Source organism: Arachis ipaensis, chromosome B9 (genome assembly GCF_059453495.1).
Source record: "Arachis ipaensis isolate K30076 ecotype BB chromosome B9, ASM5945349v1, whole genome shotgun sequence".
Lineage (NCBI taxonomy): Eukaryota > Viridiplantae > Streptophyta > Magnoliopsida > Fabales > Fabaceae > Arachis > Arachis ipaensis.
In genome coordinates this window covers 120,114,031-120,131,210 of record NC_142444.1, presented here as the reverse complement: position 1 = coordinate 120,131,210, position 17,180 = coordinate 120,114,031, and the positions used below count along the sequence as shown (strand labels likewise).

The window sequence follows — 17,180 nt, the reverse complement described above, 5'->3', positions numbered from 1 at the left end:
CTAAACCGTCAAAAATCCGTTCATCAATGAGCAAAGACAGAAGTGTCCAATTTAAAGGAAGTTTTTGTTTAGCCGTTATTGCAGAGGGAATTCAAAGGAAAAGGAGGTAACTTTGCGAAGAAGGCGAAGTGGTGGAGAGAGAAAGTGTGAATCGTGGGAGACGTGTCAAACGGGTCAGAATTAATAGAGAAGATGAATGGTAATTATTATCGGTTAAGGAGACTGACATTTGGATTAGGATTAAGTGTTTCATCTTCCAAGAAATGATTTCGAAGACAAACACATTAATCCTAGGGGCAATTTGTTAGTCAAAATAATTATTTCGAAGGATTAAGCTGATTCAAAACATTAGTGAAGGGTTAGAAAAGAAGCAAAGGTCGAAATGACGCACGTGCAGGCATTTATTAGAAGTTGTTTGTCACGGACTCGACTTAGACACCTTGGTAAATCGAACATGTATTCGATTGAAGAATCGAACAAGTGTTCGAATAAAGAATCGAGCGGTTACATTAAGTAGAGAAGTTGAAGGCTTTCTTTGAATGAGGAGTTTATGGGTAACGTCTGTGAATAAAAGAGCGGGAACAGTTACCTAAGAATCCGCATGCAAGGCAGCGTCGTGTAATTAAGGGTCGGTTACAGATATGGGCTATAAATATTAATAAGTTTTAGGAAATAAGGGTTGGAACTTTTCTTCAGAAATACACTCAAGTACACTCACATCCCTAGCGAATTTCTGAGTTTGCATTCGAGTTCGATTTCTGTAGGATTTCTTCCATTGTCTTTAATTTTCCATTTACAATTTCTGTAAACTTTACTTTTCCTTGTCAGATTTATCTTTAAAGCATCCTTTAATTTTATTGCCAAATTTAAATTCAAACTTTCTTTTACTTCTTTGCCCAATTTATGTTTCAGTACCTTTAATTTTCATGTTGAAAGCCCTTTGATTCCATCGAAGGCACCTTTATTGTTTTCTTTATAATTCAGCAAGTCATTTTGATTTCAGTCAGTTTACTTTTTAAATTTTTTCTTTTACACTTCTTTTATCCTTTTTGCACTTTTCGAACTTATTTCCTGTTTTAATACTCGTCTAATTCGAGACACTTTGATGCACTTATAGAACTGATACCTGCAAAAGAGGAGTAGGTTTCGCTCCCAGACCATTAGAATCGAACCACCATCGATTTGCTAAAAATCGACAAAACAGCAGTACTACTATTTAGTCCGAGATACTAAACATAAGCAACCTAAAACCCTAAACTAAAGCACCAGGTAGGGGTGTTTGTAGTGCTGTTTGATTTGGTTATTTTAAAAAAATCATTTGATCTAATTGTTTATTAAAACTACGGTTCGATTCGGTTTGATTCTGCGCCGAGAAGCGAAAAAAGGAAAGCGCGACGAGAAAGGGTCGCCGAGAGGGTGTTGTCCAGTGACGTCGATGGCTGAGATGACGACAGCTCTGTGAGAGTGGGAGGAGGAGTTTTCGGAGCTGTGGAGTGGTCGAGGACTCAAGAAAAAAATGGAGAGCGGAAAGAGTTGGGACTAGGGTTGCTGAGTGTGGTAGTGGCAGCTATTTGGGGTTGGGGGGTTGGTTTTAAGGGTTTTTAAGTAACTAGTTTGATTCTGTTAAAAATTTTATGATAAAAATTGAAAACCGAATCAAACCGTAAAAAATTGCAAAATATCATTTTTTTTTTTTTCGATTTTTGATTTGTTTAGTTCAGTTAGTCAGTTTTATTCGATTTGGATCGATTTTAAACTTTAGTACCGGTGCCCTAGCCGGGTTGGGTTATTACGAACATGGAAAAAAATTTCCTTCAGAGAGTGGGATGCCAGGGGAGTTTTAATTTCCACCTCTTAATTATAAATTGAACTATATCATTCTTAAAAGAATTCACATATGTGACAAGCATACAGCTTTATGTGTTAATTAACTCTCAAGTATTTTAGAAATAAATCACTGTAAAAAAATAAAAATAATAATAAACATTTACCATAATAGAACTTGGGTATATTGTCCCGTTATTAAGTTGAAATTTGTACCCAAACATTATAATGAGTAATGTTGGAACAGACTTTTTTCAGTTAATATTAACCAATTTTTTTAAAATTATTTTACTTATCTTAAATTTTACAAATTGTTTAATTGTCAATATTGTCTCGTTGCGATGCTAGGATGAAAATTTGTAACAAAACATTATAACATTGATCCATATATATAGTTGACCTTATTAATATGACAATTTAGTTACTAGCTGTGCTATTGTAATAAGACAAACAGGATCAAATTGCCAGCATCATCACTGAGATTACTACCAACATGTATAGGTTGAAATTAGCCTCATCGCTGACATGTATATAGCCTCACTAAAACCCAAAAAACATTGGTCATGGATCTCTTTTGCATGCGTACAAAACATAATAATAATAAGAAGAAGAAGAAGTCATATATAGTTATAGTTAACAGAAAAACATATTCCTTTGTTTTGACCAACGATGAAGACTATTGTCAACCTTCAAGAATGCCAATGTATATAAATTGATTCCAAAAGAATGTAACGGTGATTAATTAATATGAGAGCTCTCAAGACTTTCGATGATATGAAAGGACCATAACAAAATCCTTAGCTGAGCTTCCAACATGTGTTTGAATCTTCTCATTCAATGGCTTTGTTTGCAGCCACAACTCTACCAAGTTTTGCAGTTGCATGCAAGGTAGAACCGGTTTACCTTGCAACGAGATCTCCACCTGGAATTCGTGAAAGCAATTAGGATCTGTTTGGTTTCTGTTTTCATTTTCAATATTTTTCGAAAGATGTGAAAACAAAAAAATAATAAACAAACACTAGTATACCTCGGATTCGCTAACAAGACCAAGCTTCTTCACTATATACATTTTGATATGGGAAACAAGTAAACTACCATCCCTATAAACAAATTTGAATATTGGTTAGAGGAAATTCGTGCACCTATATAAAGTATATGCTACACAAAAACATAAACTAAAGACAACTATTACATTTAATTTGTGCTTTCAATGGAGCACCACAAAGAAGACCTTTCCAAGTAAAGGGGTGATGGAATTTCATCGAGGAACAAAATTTTTCATAACATCTACGTTACCAACAAAATTTATCATTTTTAATCAAACACTTGACCAACAAAAATATTTTTATACTAAATTCTAACCTTATATCCTAGATCGTAATAATATAAAAATAAAATATTGGACCAAAGTATTAACTAAAATTGATAAAAAAAAGTATTGGTTCCTGATCTTTCTCATTCTTACATACACTCGTAAACCTTAACCATCTTTTTCTTCTTCCAAAATTGTGTCCCTGTAACTTCTGTGTATACTATTCAAGTAACTAATCAACTGTAACAAACTAACTACTCTTAACTAGTTATTGCTAGTAGTAATTTACGCATATACTATTGAGATCCTAACATAACCACACAAGAAAAAAAAATAGAAAATAAGTCCCAAAGAGAAATGCCCGAGTAAGGCATTGAAGAGAAAAAAAAGGTTTAGATCAGATACTATGAATTGAACATACAAAAGCATAATCAAGATAAATTAATTACTTCATGCATGACATTGTGCATTTCAAACATCAGAACACAGCAAATTAATAATAGAAAATGGGAATACATATATATATAACTTACTTGACCCTTAAGTAGCTGGGGGTTATTTTTGGCAATTTTGCACTTTCTTCACTGTTTCCAGCAATTCATAATTCACAAACATACAAATATAGTTAATAAATTTTCAAGAGATTAAAAAATTGAATAACACATGAAATGTAATTTTTTCTCACTTCACTTCAGAAGCAACCAAGGAGAACCAAACTGGACCAAACCCTCTGTTGCTTTCACCATTTGAAGTAATCACTTGCTGCTGTACTGGAACATTCAAGTCCTCAGAGAATTTGAGTTTTCTTCCTTTTGTATCCGATGATCTCGAACGATTCGATTCATTCTCATCACCATTTTCAACCTTAGGCTGGCCATCATTGTCACTTGACTTTACTGATGGAATGACAGCATGTTCTTGCATAGTGGACTTACTGCAAGATTTGTTCTTCCTTGCAGCTTCTACAATGGAATTTAATGGCTCACACAAATCAAGAGCTTCTTGCCATGATTCAACATTGTCAATTGGAATCTTGTTTGGCACTATTTGTTGACTTGAATCTGGTTTTGAAGGATTCTGCTAATCCAAACAAAGCATATATTCAGAACAAGAAAACACAGAGCCAAAAAATGTAAGAGGACTTTGTCTCATTTACCTGAACTCTGGCTTTGGAACTGTCATTGGAAATTTCAAGCTGAAACCGGTCATCATTTTCTTTCCTCTGATCTCCGGTTACTTTATCCGGTTCACAAGATGATGTTAACTCTTTCAGAAGGTACTTTTTTCTTGCTACAACTTTAGCTCTTCTTGCAGTTAACTTTGTAGAGACTTCATCCAAGATTCCTATCCTCCGCGGTTGTTTCTCGTCTTTTCTGACATCTTCCTCCACCTTTTCAGGCTTAGGAGAAGAACAATCCGGTTGCGAAGGCGCGGAAACTTCTCTCTCAGGAGTAGCAGCTTTTGCTCCTGTTGCGTTGGCTTCTAGAGAAGACAGAGATTTCTTCTTTCTTTTCACACAATTCTTAGGTGTCTTGCCAATTTTTTTTCCTTCTTCAGGCAAAATTTTGTTCCTCAAATCTTGTAAACTATGATCTGTCCTGTGTATTTTCAACACAACATATACTAAAATTTCAGGAAAAATAGTGAGACAGAGTACAAAAGAAAAGCTGCATAGTTTTAGCACATAAAAGTGCTCAAACATGTTTAATTTAAATCCTCTATCTTAACTAAATCATTAGCCCTCACATTCATCAGAATATAAATAAATAAAGTGATGATACAAAATAATAATCATGTGATGATAAGAGTAAAATTAGCCATTGATGGTGGTGGGTACCTTAATTTATCAAGTGGAGAACAACCCAAGTCAGCATTGCATACTGGACAGTGCTTTAATTGCTCATCTATTAGCTTCTTATCTATGCATCCCCTGCAAACTGTTATTCAACAAACACAGACTCAGCTCACATTACATGCTGCATGGAACATACTCACAGTGACACAGCCAAAAATGCATCAAAAGATATCAGATGATAGATACAAACATTTTCCACAGAATTGATTAGAAAAGTACTAAAACCTGACAGTAACAAATAATGTATCCAAGAGTGAACAAAATAAATAAAAATTGTATTGAATTTACCGAGACAACAGGGCCAGATAAAAGAGAATTAAATCAGATCGAAACTAAAAATAAAATAAAAAGAAAAAGGGGAAAGAAAGGAGGAGGAGGAGGTGTACTGACAAGTGTGTAAGCATTCTGAAATGGTGGTGGCATTGTTGAACAATTTATTGCACAAAGGACATGTTAAGCATGCCTCAAGCTTGGCTCTATTCAGCTTCACCGCTTGCCCCGTCATTCTTTTGTTTTCTGTATATATATATATACGTATGTATTTGTATGTATGTATGTATATGTCTATATCTGACAAGGACGCAAACAAAAGCATAAACAAGAAAGATACGGCACAAGAAGCAGCTAATGATTTCCGTACGGTAACGTACTACAAAAGCTCCACATGGACATGGTGCATGATGATGATGGTGAATAATACAAACAACCTCATTCTCGACGAAGAACGACACAGCTACTGATGATGATGATGGGAAAGGAAAAACAAAAAGGGATTGAAGGATTGTGTGATCGATCCGATGAAAGGGCACGGTTCTTGAAGAAGCAAGGGACAAGGGAGGGGGTTGGGTTCTTGGATTATCGAAGGCACGTGCTGCGGGTGCGGTTTTCGATTGGTACAATGATGATGAGGGCGGGTGGAGTCTCTTTTCGTTTTATTTTAATGTGTTAGGGGCTCAGAAAACAACGTATATATATATGCTTGTGTGTGAAAAGACGAGGGGAAGATAGAAAGAGTGTATATATGCGTTCTTCGTTCGTTCCCGACGGCGTGTGAATGTGATGTGTTATTTGAAGGGGTTCTTTGTCGGATACACTACCCCCCTCTCTCTATCCAACTCTATGCACTTTGCTTTTATTTTCTCTACAATGTATCTCAATTGTGTTAATTCTCAATGATCCTTTAAAAATTACATCTATTTGTTAATTTCGTATTAAAAAAAAATTAGAATTAGGTTTTTTTGAAAATTTAATTTAACTCATTATTTACATGAATATATTTTTATGAAAAAAAAATATTTACTATCAATTAGATAATTTAGTATTTTTGACTAAACTATTTCATAAAATAAATGTCTATCATTTAATTGTTATTTTTATGAACACATTTTAATATAAATAACTATTTTAGAGTGATTATTTGTGAAATTTTTTAGAAACTATTTTAAATATTATCATATTAATTTATGTTTAATCTGTTAGATAAGATTTAAACTCAAGATAAGTGAGTAAGATAGTTATTTAATATTAAATAGTATGTTAATTAATTAACACATTTTTTAATGATAGTATAAACACATAGATTGCATCTTGTATTATCTTATTAATAGTAAATAGTATGATAATGAACACGTTTTTTTTCTAATGGTAGTATAAACACATAGGTTCCATTTTGTATTTAGATATTACTTTTTAAAATGAAATTTAAAGATACAAAAATAAAGATAGAGATGTAAAATCTCTTTTGTATGTTATGTTTGATTATAATTTCCTTCTTTATAATCACTACAAAGTTTGGAATTTGATTTTGATTTGTTAACAGTATAATAGTGATGTATAAGGCTCTTTTTTAAGTGTTAGTCTCTCAATGTGCGATTCTTGTTCAAGTATTGATTTTGCAAGACTCATAACAATATTTTTAGTATAAAAAAATGTATATTTATATTACTTTTAATATATTCACAATAATATAAAACATTTAATATTATCATCCAATCTACATATATATGAAACAACTTTGTTCATTTTGATTGAGCGATCAGATGATTTGTATAATCATAAATCATGTCACGTTTGTCTTGTACCAAATAATATTACTGAGTATATTATATATTTATATTACTATAACAAAAGCTAACATTTTTAATTTTTTATCTTATTTGATCTTATTTTATTCTTGCATATAATAGAACATCAATTTGAAAGGAAATCTTTTAACATGAGTCATGACCTACCACCTATAAAATAAAATTAAAAGAATAAATAAAAGAAGAAGTTGATGAAACTTCCTTATGTAACACAAGTATAATCGGATTCATACAAAACAAATTTATATTTTAATTAACCCAATAAAATATTTTTTTTCTAGACTTTTTAAATGGTGTTTGATAAATTATCGCTTATTTATCCCCATCCAATATGTAAAATGAAAGAAAGCAATTAATGCAAGGTCAACAACCCCATAGGTTTTCAAAAGTGTTCAACTTTAGCAATTACACGAGATTACGAGCATAGCCAAATTGACTTTATACATATATTATAATAAAAAATATTATTAATACATCAAAATCAGTCACTAAAATCAATTACTAATATATTTGTGTATAAATACGTATGTAATTTAATTTATTTTTAAAGTATATTTATATTTTAATATATATTTTATACTAATAACTAACTTTAATAGTTAATTTTAATATACACATAACATGATCTATTATAATATATATAAAAAATACTAAGTAAATATGTTATTCTTGTAAGTTGTAACGAAATTTAATTAAGTCTTTTTTCTTCTATTTATGCCTCTCTTTTTTCTTCTTCAAATAATATATATATATATATATATATATAATCCAACCGTTCAATTTCTTATACGTAATGAATTTAATTAATCCAACCGTTCAATCATATTATATATAGTTTAATCTGATATACTAATCACGTAAAAAATTTTATACATCTATCCAATCTGATTCATGAATTTCGATACCTTTTTAAGTAATGAGATTAGAAATTAGTTACTTTTATTAATATGACAACACACAATTATTTGTTTGTAAAACTCTATACTAATGATGTATGAAAATAAATTATATATATTATGAGTCTATATTTTGATGGCTTTGATGACCACAATGTCTTAAAAAGTGTTATTAACATTAAAGTAATATTTTTTATTATTTAACAATGTTAATTTAAAAATAAAAGACAAAATGTTACCTAAATGTGAATATATATATATATATATATATATATATAATTTTAATTTTAACAACACTTATATACCCATGGTAATCATAGGTAGCATAAACACCATGTATATATTCAACTGCTCTACTCACCCTTTTTTGTCAAAAACCTGAGAACAATGTGAACATGCATGTCCCAATAGTAAAGACGACAAATAATTAAGGGGAAGTCTGGAAGAGTGCTGCCATATATACATATCAAAATCTAAAACCCATTTCCATTTCATTTTATGTAGGATATGGATTTGAATCTTCTAAATTTTGAATTTTACTTTAAAGGATAAAGTGTGATCTCTCACCATTTATTTTATAGGTGAAACCAAGAGAAAAAAAAAGAGAAACCAATCAAAAATGAGAGATCACACTTTACCTTCTAAAGTGAAAATTCAAAATTTAGAAGATCCAAATTCGTAGAATATTGCTCAATAGTCAATAATACATGAATTTCTATAGCAACAAACTCAAAAATTTAGTCGGATTGTATATCAAGGAAATGGGAAAATAGGAGGTTAAAAAAAAATCACATCTATCTAAGATGTAGTATTGGATTGAAATGGAAGCATATAAATATTAACTTGTTCAACTTTTAATCTGTTTTAAGGTACTTGAATCCAGGCAGATAATAAACCTTGAATCATCTTGAATGTAACAGTGCAAGGCACTGCAAGTCAATATTCATTCATTCTTTTCATGATCCAACCAACCCTTTTTTACGAGCATACGCAATAATCAACAGAAACGTAACGGCAGAAATTGTTCCAGAGATAATAACTACCTGTGAATAAATAAGATATCTCTCATTTTGTATTCACAAAAACATAAGTTAAAAGCTGTGGCATCTGAGTGAAAAAATATCAATGTCTAAGCTTACCCATTTGAACATGTAACCGTGATTTTCATTCCACGTATATGGAATGTTCATGCCAAATATTGCAGTCACCAAGGAAAAGAAGGATAGGCACACAGTTCCAGAGCTAAGGAAGAGTTCTAACTGCATAACATATATACAAATGTTTAAACGCCTTAGCATCCACAAGAAAATAAAATAACGTTACAGAATACCGATGGATGAACCACATAAACAAACCTGAATGAGCTGATTTCGATGATTGTCAAGCTGGAAAAAACAAAAAAAAAAAAAAAAACAAAAAACTTTGCTTGTATTACATGCATATCACCGAATACCAACCAGAAAAATATAAAAAACACCAGTACCACTAAACTTCTGGTCACTTACTTGGATATTGATATAATCTTCAGTATCATCAATATACTCGCGAAGCTGATAATGAAAATAAATAGTAAAGTAATTACAAGTTAGAAATATATGATATTTAACACGATTAAATTTAGTGCACTATCTGAATATGAATAAAATCAAACACAGAAACTTTGTTGCTTTGCGATAAAATGGCAAAATCACAGTTTATGCAAACCTATTTGTTAATAACATACTTCTGTAGATACTACCAGTGAGGAATGGGAGTTTGTTCTAGGCGATGACGGTGAGCTGAAAAGCTTGAGAACAAGACTGATAATTGATTAATCGTTATCACTAAGAACAGGAGTAACTAGGACAGAGATAGGGCTTTCATTGGGATGAATGCAAAATAAAAGGGACTTGAAGAATTTTGAGTGACATCAACAGTGACAAATGGTGTTGAGATGCCTATGGGTGTTGATAGTGATTGATTATTTGGATCAGCAGTTTTCTCAACTGAGAAAATGGATAAAGACGAAGAAGTTAATTTTCTGTCATTAATTATCAATAAAAAACATAAGCAATATATACATATATGAAAGGCAAAGGCTGCTAGAGCCAAGAATAATAAAATCTAAGAGAAGCTATACAAATTTACTGAAATGAAATCACATGGAAAAGCATCTCACAAATGGTGAGTCATAGTAACTAAAATGTTCTAGAAGAGGTGAAAGAAAAAACTGCCAATATCTGATTGCTGTATTGGGCTTTTATCTGCTTCTTGTTTATCGGGCTGTTTGGTGTTGGAAATAGACTGTTGCTCTCTTAAGCATCTTAGTTTTCTGACCCTATATGATATGCTTAATGCACAAGATGATGACCATCTAACACATCTCACCATGAACAAATCTATAAAGCATAAACTAGAATCAACACAATTTTGACACTAGATTTGAAAGATCACCCTCTTGTGCCACGGAAATAAGAAAAGTTCCCTTTTTGATCTGTTCAAACGTCAACATGCTTGCGAATCTAAAACTAGAAGCCTCTGCCTAAAAGGTCTAGCCTTCAGTTCACTGCCTAGAAATTAGATAGGAGATATTCTTCACAATATATTATAACTTTGTCCAACTACTTAATCAGTACAAAGAAATCTCCTGAAATACATTATAATTAATCTAGCAAGTGTCTGACATATCAAAATAATAAGATAAGATGATTCTACCGTGGTTAATTTGTTCAATGTGCCGTCGATTTGCATGAAATAAGCCTGAAAATAGAACAACCATCACTTATAAGTTAGCACAGCTTTCTTCCGCCATTAAACAAGAACTGAAGACCCTTTCCTTCTATATTCTCTCAAGTAAATAGTATAACCTCAAGTAACATTTCAAGCTCTTCGACATCATTTTCATCCAAATGAACTGTGGCTAGACTTGCTCTACTCGCTCTGGATATCTTTGATCCTATGGTGGGGGAAGCAGCAAACCAAGCACCACCACCGCCACGCGATCCACTAACTGGTGATGCGCTTGCCAACTTTCTTGATAAGTAGAGGTCAGCCATATCATCATCATCGTCCAGTAGTTGTTCAAGTTCGTCTCTCACCTACAGAAGATAACAAGTTAGGAACTATGAATTGATAGAACTGATGTTTTGACAGGGAAGAGAATATATGTTGTATTCCAGTTAAAACTGATCCAGAATGTTTACAGTCCTTTTGAGCTTTACAAAATCCACCATATACAGTTGAGCAATGCGTTGATGAACACATTGTGAAGAAATTAATCTAATATTATGATTAGATAGATGAAGTATTTTGTTTAGGGTTGAAAGGACATCACTCTTACAACAATGATAATACCTATAAACTAATATAGTCTACTTATAAACTCCTTGGAGAAAATATTACAATAATAATGAAAAGATGGAAAAGGAATGAATGAACAGCACTGGGTTTAGAATAGATAGTAAAGATTAAGTATATAGTTTCTCAGGGAATCCTGGTTTTAAGTATTATGTATTGTTATTTAACTAAAAAAAAGCATAAGCTGTCTAAACTGGTTTATAAAATGTAGGGTTCTCTTTGATAAACCGCTATTTTACAGTTTATTTTGTATTGAATTGAGTGGATTTTATCCATTATTCTCACACTTATTCATATAGTTCGCATGTTTTACATTTTCCTTCCTGATTTTGTGCTATGATTGAAAACATGCTTCTTTGGCCTTAATTTTGCTAATTTTTAATCCTCTTTTATTACCATCAATGCCGTGATATATGTGTTAAGTGTTTTCAGGGTTTACAGGGCAAGAATGGCTTAGAGGATGGAAAAGAAACATGCAAAAATGGAAGGAACACAAGAAATGAAGTATTTCAGAATCTGGTAGCGACGCGCACGCATGGACGACGTGCACACATGACTTGTGCATTCGACGCACGACGCGCACGCGTGGCTAACGCCTACACGTGGCCAGTAAAAAGACCAGCGACGCGTACGCGTGACAGAGCGTCACGTGCTGCAGATATCAGAAAACGATGGAGGCGATTTCTGGGCTGCTTTGGACCCAGTTTCAGGTCCGAAAATACTGATTAGAGGCTGCAGAGTGGAGCTGGAAGGGGGAATCAATCATTCATACTTTCATTCACATTAGTTAGGTTTAGATGTAGTTTTCTAGAGAAAGAGGCTCTCTCCTCTCTCTAGGTTTTAGGGATTTTAGTCTTGTTTCTTCTCAATTTCAGAATTCTACCTTGCTTTAATTTAGTTTTCTTCTACTCTTATTTGTTCTAGCACTTTAGTTATCTACTTCTCTTATTGATTCCTTTATTTTGCTAATTTAGTTTATGAACTCATGTGTTACTCTCAACTTTCATTAATGCAATTTATGTTTCACGTTTCTTATTGTTCGATTGCCTTGTTATTGTTATTTCCTTGCTTTGGTTAGTCTTAGATTTTGCTATGTCTTGTTAGTTTTATCTGTTTTTATTTTATACCTTCCAAGTGTTTGATAAAATGTTTGGTTGGATTTTAAATTAGATCTTTATGTTCTTAACTTGGATTGATCAATTAGAGACTCTTGAGTTATCAAAATTCTTTTGTTGATTGGTGATTGAGGCTTGCTGGTTGGCTTAGGTTTCACTAAATCTAGTCTTTGATTAGGACTTGTGAACTTAAGTTGATTTTGCTCACTTGAGTTTCCTTCATTGTTAGAGGTTAAATAAGTGAAAGCAAAAGGCAATTACCATCACAATTGATGATGATAATAAGGATAGGAATTCCAATTCTCAATCCTTGCTAGGACTTTTCTTAGTTGTTATTTTATTTCCTTGTTATTTACATTACTTGTCTCTTATCACAAAAACCCCAACAATACTTTTCCATAACCAATAGTAACATACTTCCCTGCGATCCCTTGAGAGACGACCCGAGATTTAAATACTTCGGTTAATTTTATTGGGTTTGCTTAAGTGACAAACAATTTAAACATTGACTGAGATTTAGTTGTCGGTTTAGAACTATACTTGCAGCGCAAATTTTTGTGAAAATCTTTACCGACATTTTTCCTCCGTCACTCTTCAAAATATATCTCATATATTAAGATGTTTGCTCTACTGATGGAGATGTACATGATCTTTCACTGTCAATAACTGGCTGTTATCTCTAAAAATTGCTATTCTACAGGACAAAATAAAATTTTAAATTGGGAACATTTGGATCCTATGTTTGTAATTCTCTTAAAATAATAAGCATCCCAAATTGGTATACAGTGGCTTGAAAGACGAAATTAGGTAAAACTTTACACAAGATCCTGGCACACCAAAGTTGTCATTTTTATTCTTGAAGAAAACAAAATGGATGAAGTAACTAGGAAAGAAACAAAAAAAATCCTGAACTTGTACTAAGTACTAACTATCACATGTAGAAGTACAAGAGATTGACATAATCTATTTCACCAAAAAAGGAAGAAATAAGTAACTACTAAGTTTAGTTGTGTAAACAAGTATCAAACTATGTACCATTTTGAAGATTCATACATGCTAGAGTGGTATATAATAAAGCATTAATTCAAAAGAGAAGCAAAGATACCCTTGTATATCTTTCACCTTTATGTACCACTAAAGAATAACACGAAAGGGTCAATGAAGTATTGAGAATTGAATCTTCTGATCTTTAATGAAATTTTGGAACTAGTGAACTGATATAAAAGCATTATAAATTTCTCATGCATCACTACAAACCGAATAGCCTATTTCAATTCAAAAAAAGTCCAGAGTATCAAAAACATTGAAGTGAGGGGCAGCAGGTGCAAATTTATTGGCATGCAAGATGATTTTCCAAATACATAATTTACTGCTCTGACCTTTTGCACCCTAGCAGTCAGCCTAGTCATTGCACTCTTCAATTTTCGAACTCTGTCCAAATTACGGCTGCTAATCTGCAGAACCAAGAGACTAAAACCGTTGATAACAGAGTGCAGATTTTTGTTTTTTTTGGGGGGGGGGGGGGGGGTGGGGGTTGAAGGAAAATTTTAATATGGTTTCAGCTCAGAACCAACATAAATAAATAAAATATGGAGTTCAATTATATATGTACCTTAGAGGTAAGTTCATCCAATGCAGGATAAGCAGCCATCTCCAATTCTGTTGTACGTGCCGCAAGGAAACTACAAATGGCTTCTAAAGCAACCTCCAAAGCCCGAAATTCAAAGGGTGACTCTGCATTGCTTAATCTAGAACATTCAGATGCCAAGGAAAAATAAAATAAAAAATGTTGGAGAAGAATTAAATCTAATATCTAGTATATCAATGCTCATTCACAAATAACAAGGTCACGAGATGATGCAAATAGAAGGATAAATTTCCCATAGAAGCAAAAAGTCAAAATGTTTGACATCATATTGCCATGCTTCGTCTATAATGTAACGTACCATCTTCTTCAGCTCCTTCCATATCATGTTGACCAACATTGTACTCTTTACCATCCCCTTCTTGTTGATGACCAGAACCTACTTGAGGAAGTCGTCTTTGCAGTTCCTCGACAACAGGGACCACGTTATCATCCGTTGGATCTCGCAGCAATACCTATCCAATAATCTAAATACGGTTACAATCCAGAAACAGATATCCATCTCAATCTGTATAAACAGTCTGTTCCACACAGGCAAAAGGTTGATATTTGATACATTGATCACAAATACACAAACCAGGTCAGAGAACAACGTAAATGAATTTGATGAGGCTGACTTCACAATATTCTAGTTGTATCAAAACCTGTCTCCCAAAAGTTTAAACTATTGGATACAGGTAATTGAATGCTTTTATATCTAACATGTCTTCACACCGAATGCTGGGAATCAATTTATATTTAGAAGAATGGGGAACAACAAGGATCAAATAAGTTCATACTATGTCATAAAGCTCGCTCTCTCTCAAATACTTTATAAGTTATTGAGTGGAAGCACGTGAACGACTTTATATTTAACAAGTAGTCCATGTAAAAACAGCAAGAATATTGTGACCCGTGCAGCTAGAACAAGTCAAGTTCTTTCAGCTTTAGCCGATTGGTATACTGAAGAGACAAGTATATAAAACATTTATGGATCTCTTTTAATACCAGTTGACAAGAGAACGTATATATTTTAAAGAAAAAAGTCTCATGGTGAGAAATTGTTTCCAACCAGTTTTTCTTCAATTCAACACACCCTGATGTAAACTCCAGAAATAAGTTTCAACCAACTATCAGAAAAAGTCAACCCCAAAAAAAATCACAGAAAAAAAAATAATTAAATAATCTGACTAACTAACCTCTTCAGCCGTGATAATTGCCTTGATATGCTGGGAAAAAAGAAAAAAGCAAAACCAAATCAATAACAGAGAACAAATTGCATCTCGAAAAACCATTAAAACAAAAAGAAGTAAAGAAATGATGATAAGTTTAGGTCACCTCCAAGTTAAGAACAATGGCCTTCTCACGACCAAGTATGGTGGAAGGGTAAGAGAGCAAGGGATCAAGGATCCTGAGATCACGAGCGTGAATCTGAACCCTGTGCATGATGGCATACTTGTCCACATCAAGAAGAGACCCTTGCCCAGACGCATCGAACAGAATCCAACTTCGCGATGACTGCGTCTTCTTCTTCACTAACGCCATCGCCTGCGGGTCCGCAGGGACTACGCTCCCGTCCCTTGCCATCCCCTCTCCTCTCTTATCCTCCACCAACGCAATTCACATGCCCCAAAAAACAATACCTCAATTTCCAACCTTCAATGCCCAGAAACAAATCAGAACTTTTCACAAACACCTTGAGCTCAATGCAATTCACCAGCTATACAACACAACCCCCTCTCGCGCATTTCATCAAACAGCCTATAGGGTATCCGAGTCAAGCCTCAAAATTCGAGTTTTCTTTCTTCCCAGTTTTCAACCACTATACTGAGGAATCAGATTCCCCAGAAGAAAAGAAAAATGCCCAAAACAATAATAGCAGTGTATTTTATTTGAAAAAAAAAACATCACCCTTCTATTGGCATCTGTCTTCATGAAAGAAACAAAGGTACGATTATGTGGGTGTTCTGAATTGATTAGTATATTCCTGTTTATACACTAATTAGCTTTGTCTTGTACTTTTGTTTTAGTTTCAACGAAGGGATGAATAATAGCGTGTGGCTGATTAAATATATGAAAAGGAGAAAAAAGGAAAACGGAAAAAAAAGCATGGCCATGAATAAGAATAAGGATGAAGAAGGGTTATTAGTAGTTAGTAGTAGCAAATATATGAACGTCACGGTTTGCTGAGGGGGTGGGTGCGGGGCGGCGCACGGTTAGTGATGTGGGGCCTGTGGCTCTTAGCCAATGAGATCATGACACGTAAGACACGAGAAGTTGAAGATCTGTGATATTGGGACCCACACTGACATATAGGTACGGCGGATCTCATTGTTGGTCTTGCCCTGTAGGCCTATACTGTTTGTCTTAAGATTAATACATCTTCTCAATTTTTTTTAATTATTTAATAAAATATCATTTTTTATTTTTTATTTTTAAATAAAAAATATATTAAAAATATTAAATAATAAAAAAAGTATATTTTCTTAAACAATTAAAGAAAAAAGTGAGAAGATTCACTCCCTGTGAGTCAATTCCTATCATTTCTTTTGCAGTTTATTTTATTGAGGTTTAAGGAATCTTTAGGCACTTCGGTCTATTAATTACTGTTGCGATCTCAGTGTTATCGATGATTACTATGTTTATTCGAAGAAGATTAATTGGTTTGTGATTTATTTGTAAGAGAATGAGATTTACAAAATAAGAAAATCTCTACATACAAGTGTTTTGCGATTACAAGCTTTATAAGCATGAAGAAAACGAAATCCACTAAATGCGCTGCTTATGTTATGTGACTCTTTAACAGACTTTTAAATTAATTTAAATCAATTAACGCGCAAATATATAACTTCCATTTTTCAAAAGATTTCGTTTCTTTTTTCGAGTTTTTTGTTTAATTTGTTGGATCTCCTTCGTGCGTTCTCTCTTTGCCTTTTCATTCGTTATTTTACCTGCGTTTATCACTGGTTTCTTCTTTGTCATTTACATGCGTTTTCTCTCTCTATATTCTTGCTTCGTTTTTTTTTCGATTTTCATTATTTCTGAAATCAAGCTTTGAAATCGTTTTGAAGATAATGGAACTTTAGAAATACACCCAAACGATTTTAGAAATACACCCAAACAGTTACAGAAAG

The 17,180-nt window shown here is 33.0% G+C and overlaps 2 protein-coding genes across 2 annotated transcripts; both read right to left on the bottom strand.

Annotated features, from left to right (window-relative positions):
* Positions 1-2,306: 2,306 nt before the first annotated feature.
* Positions 2,307-5,976, bottom strand: LOC107615782 (E3 ubiquitin protein ligase DRIP2-like). Its single transcript, XM_021111961.2, has 7 exons — positions 5,382-5,976; positions 4,974-5,073; positions 4,293-4,734; positions 3,822-4,213; positions 3,670-3,720; positions 2,852-2,924; positions 2,307-2,746 (listed from the first exon to the last, which is right to left on the bottom strand). Exons 1-7 carry the CDS (start codon positions 5,584-5,586, stop codon positions 2,582-2,584), a joined length of 1,428 nt encoding a protein of 475 aa, XP_020967620.2. The 5' UTR covers positions 5,587-5,976; the 3' UTR covers positions 2,307-2,581.
* A 2,689-nt stretch (positions 5,977-8,665) lies between these two features.
* Positions 8,666-16,190, bottom strand: LOC107618506 (magnesium transporter MRS2-I). The gene is made up of 11 exons (XM_016320599.3): positions 15,385-16,190; positions 15,246-15,275; positions 14,369-14,522; positions 14,035-14,156; positions 13,802-13,876; positions 10,818-11,048; positions 10,666-10,710; positions 9,477-9,521; positions 9,327-9,356; positions 9,111-9,230; positions 8,666-9,014 (listed from the first exon to the last, which is right to left on the bottom strand). The coding sequence occupies exons 1-11, from the start codon at positions 15,631-15,633 to the stop codon at positions 8,928-8,930; spliced, it is 1,188 nt and encodes a 395-aa protein (XP_016176085.1). The 5' UTR covers positions 15,634-16,190; the 3' UTR covers positions 8,666-8,927.
* Between the last annotated feature and the right edge of the window lie 990 nt (positions 16,191-17,180).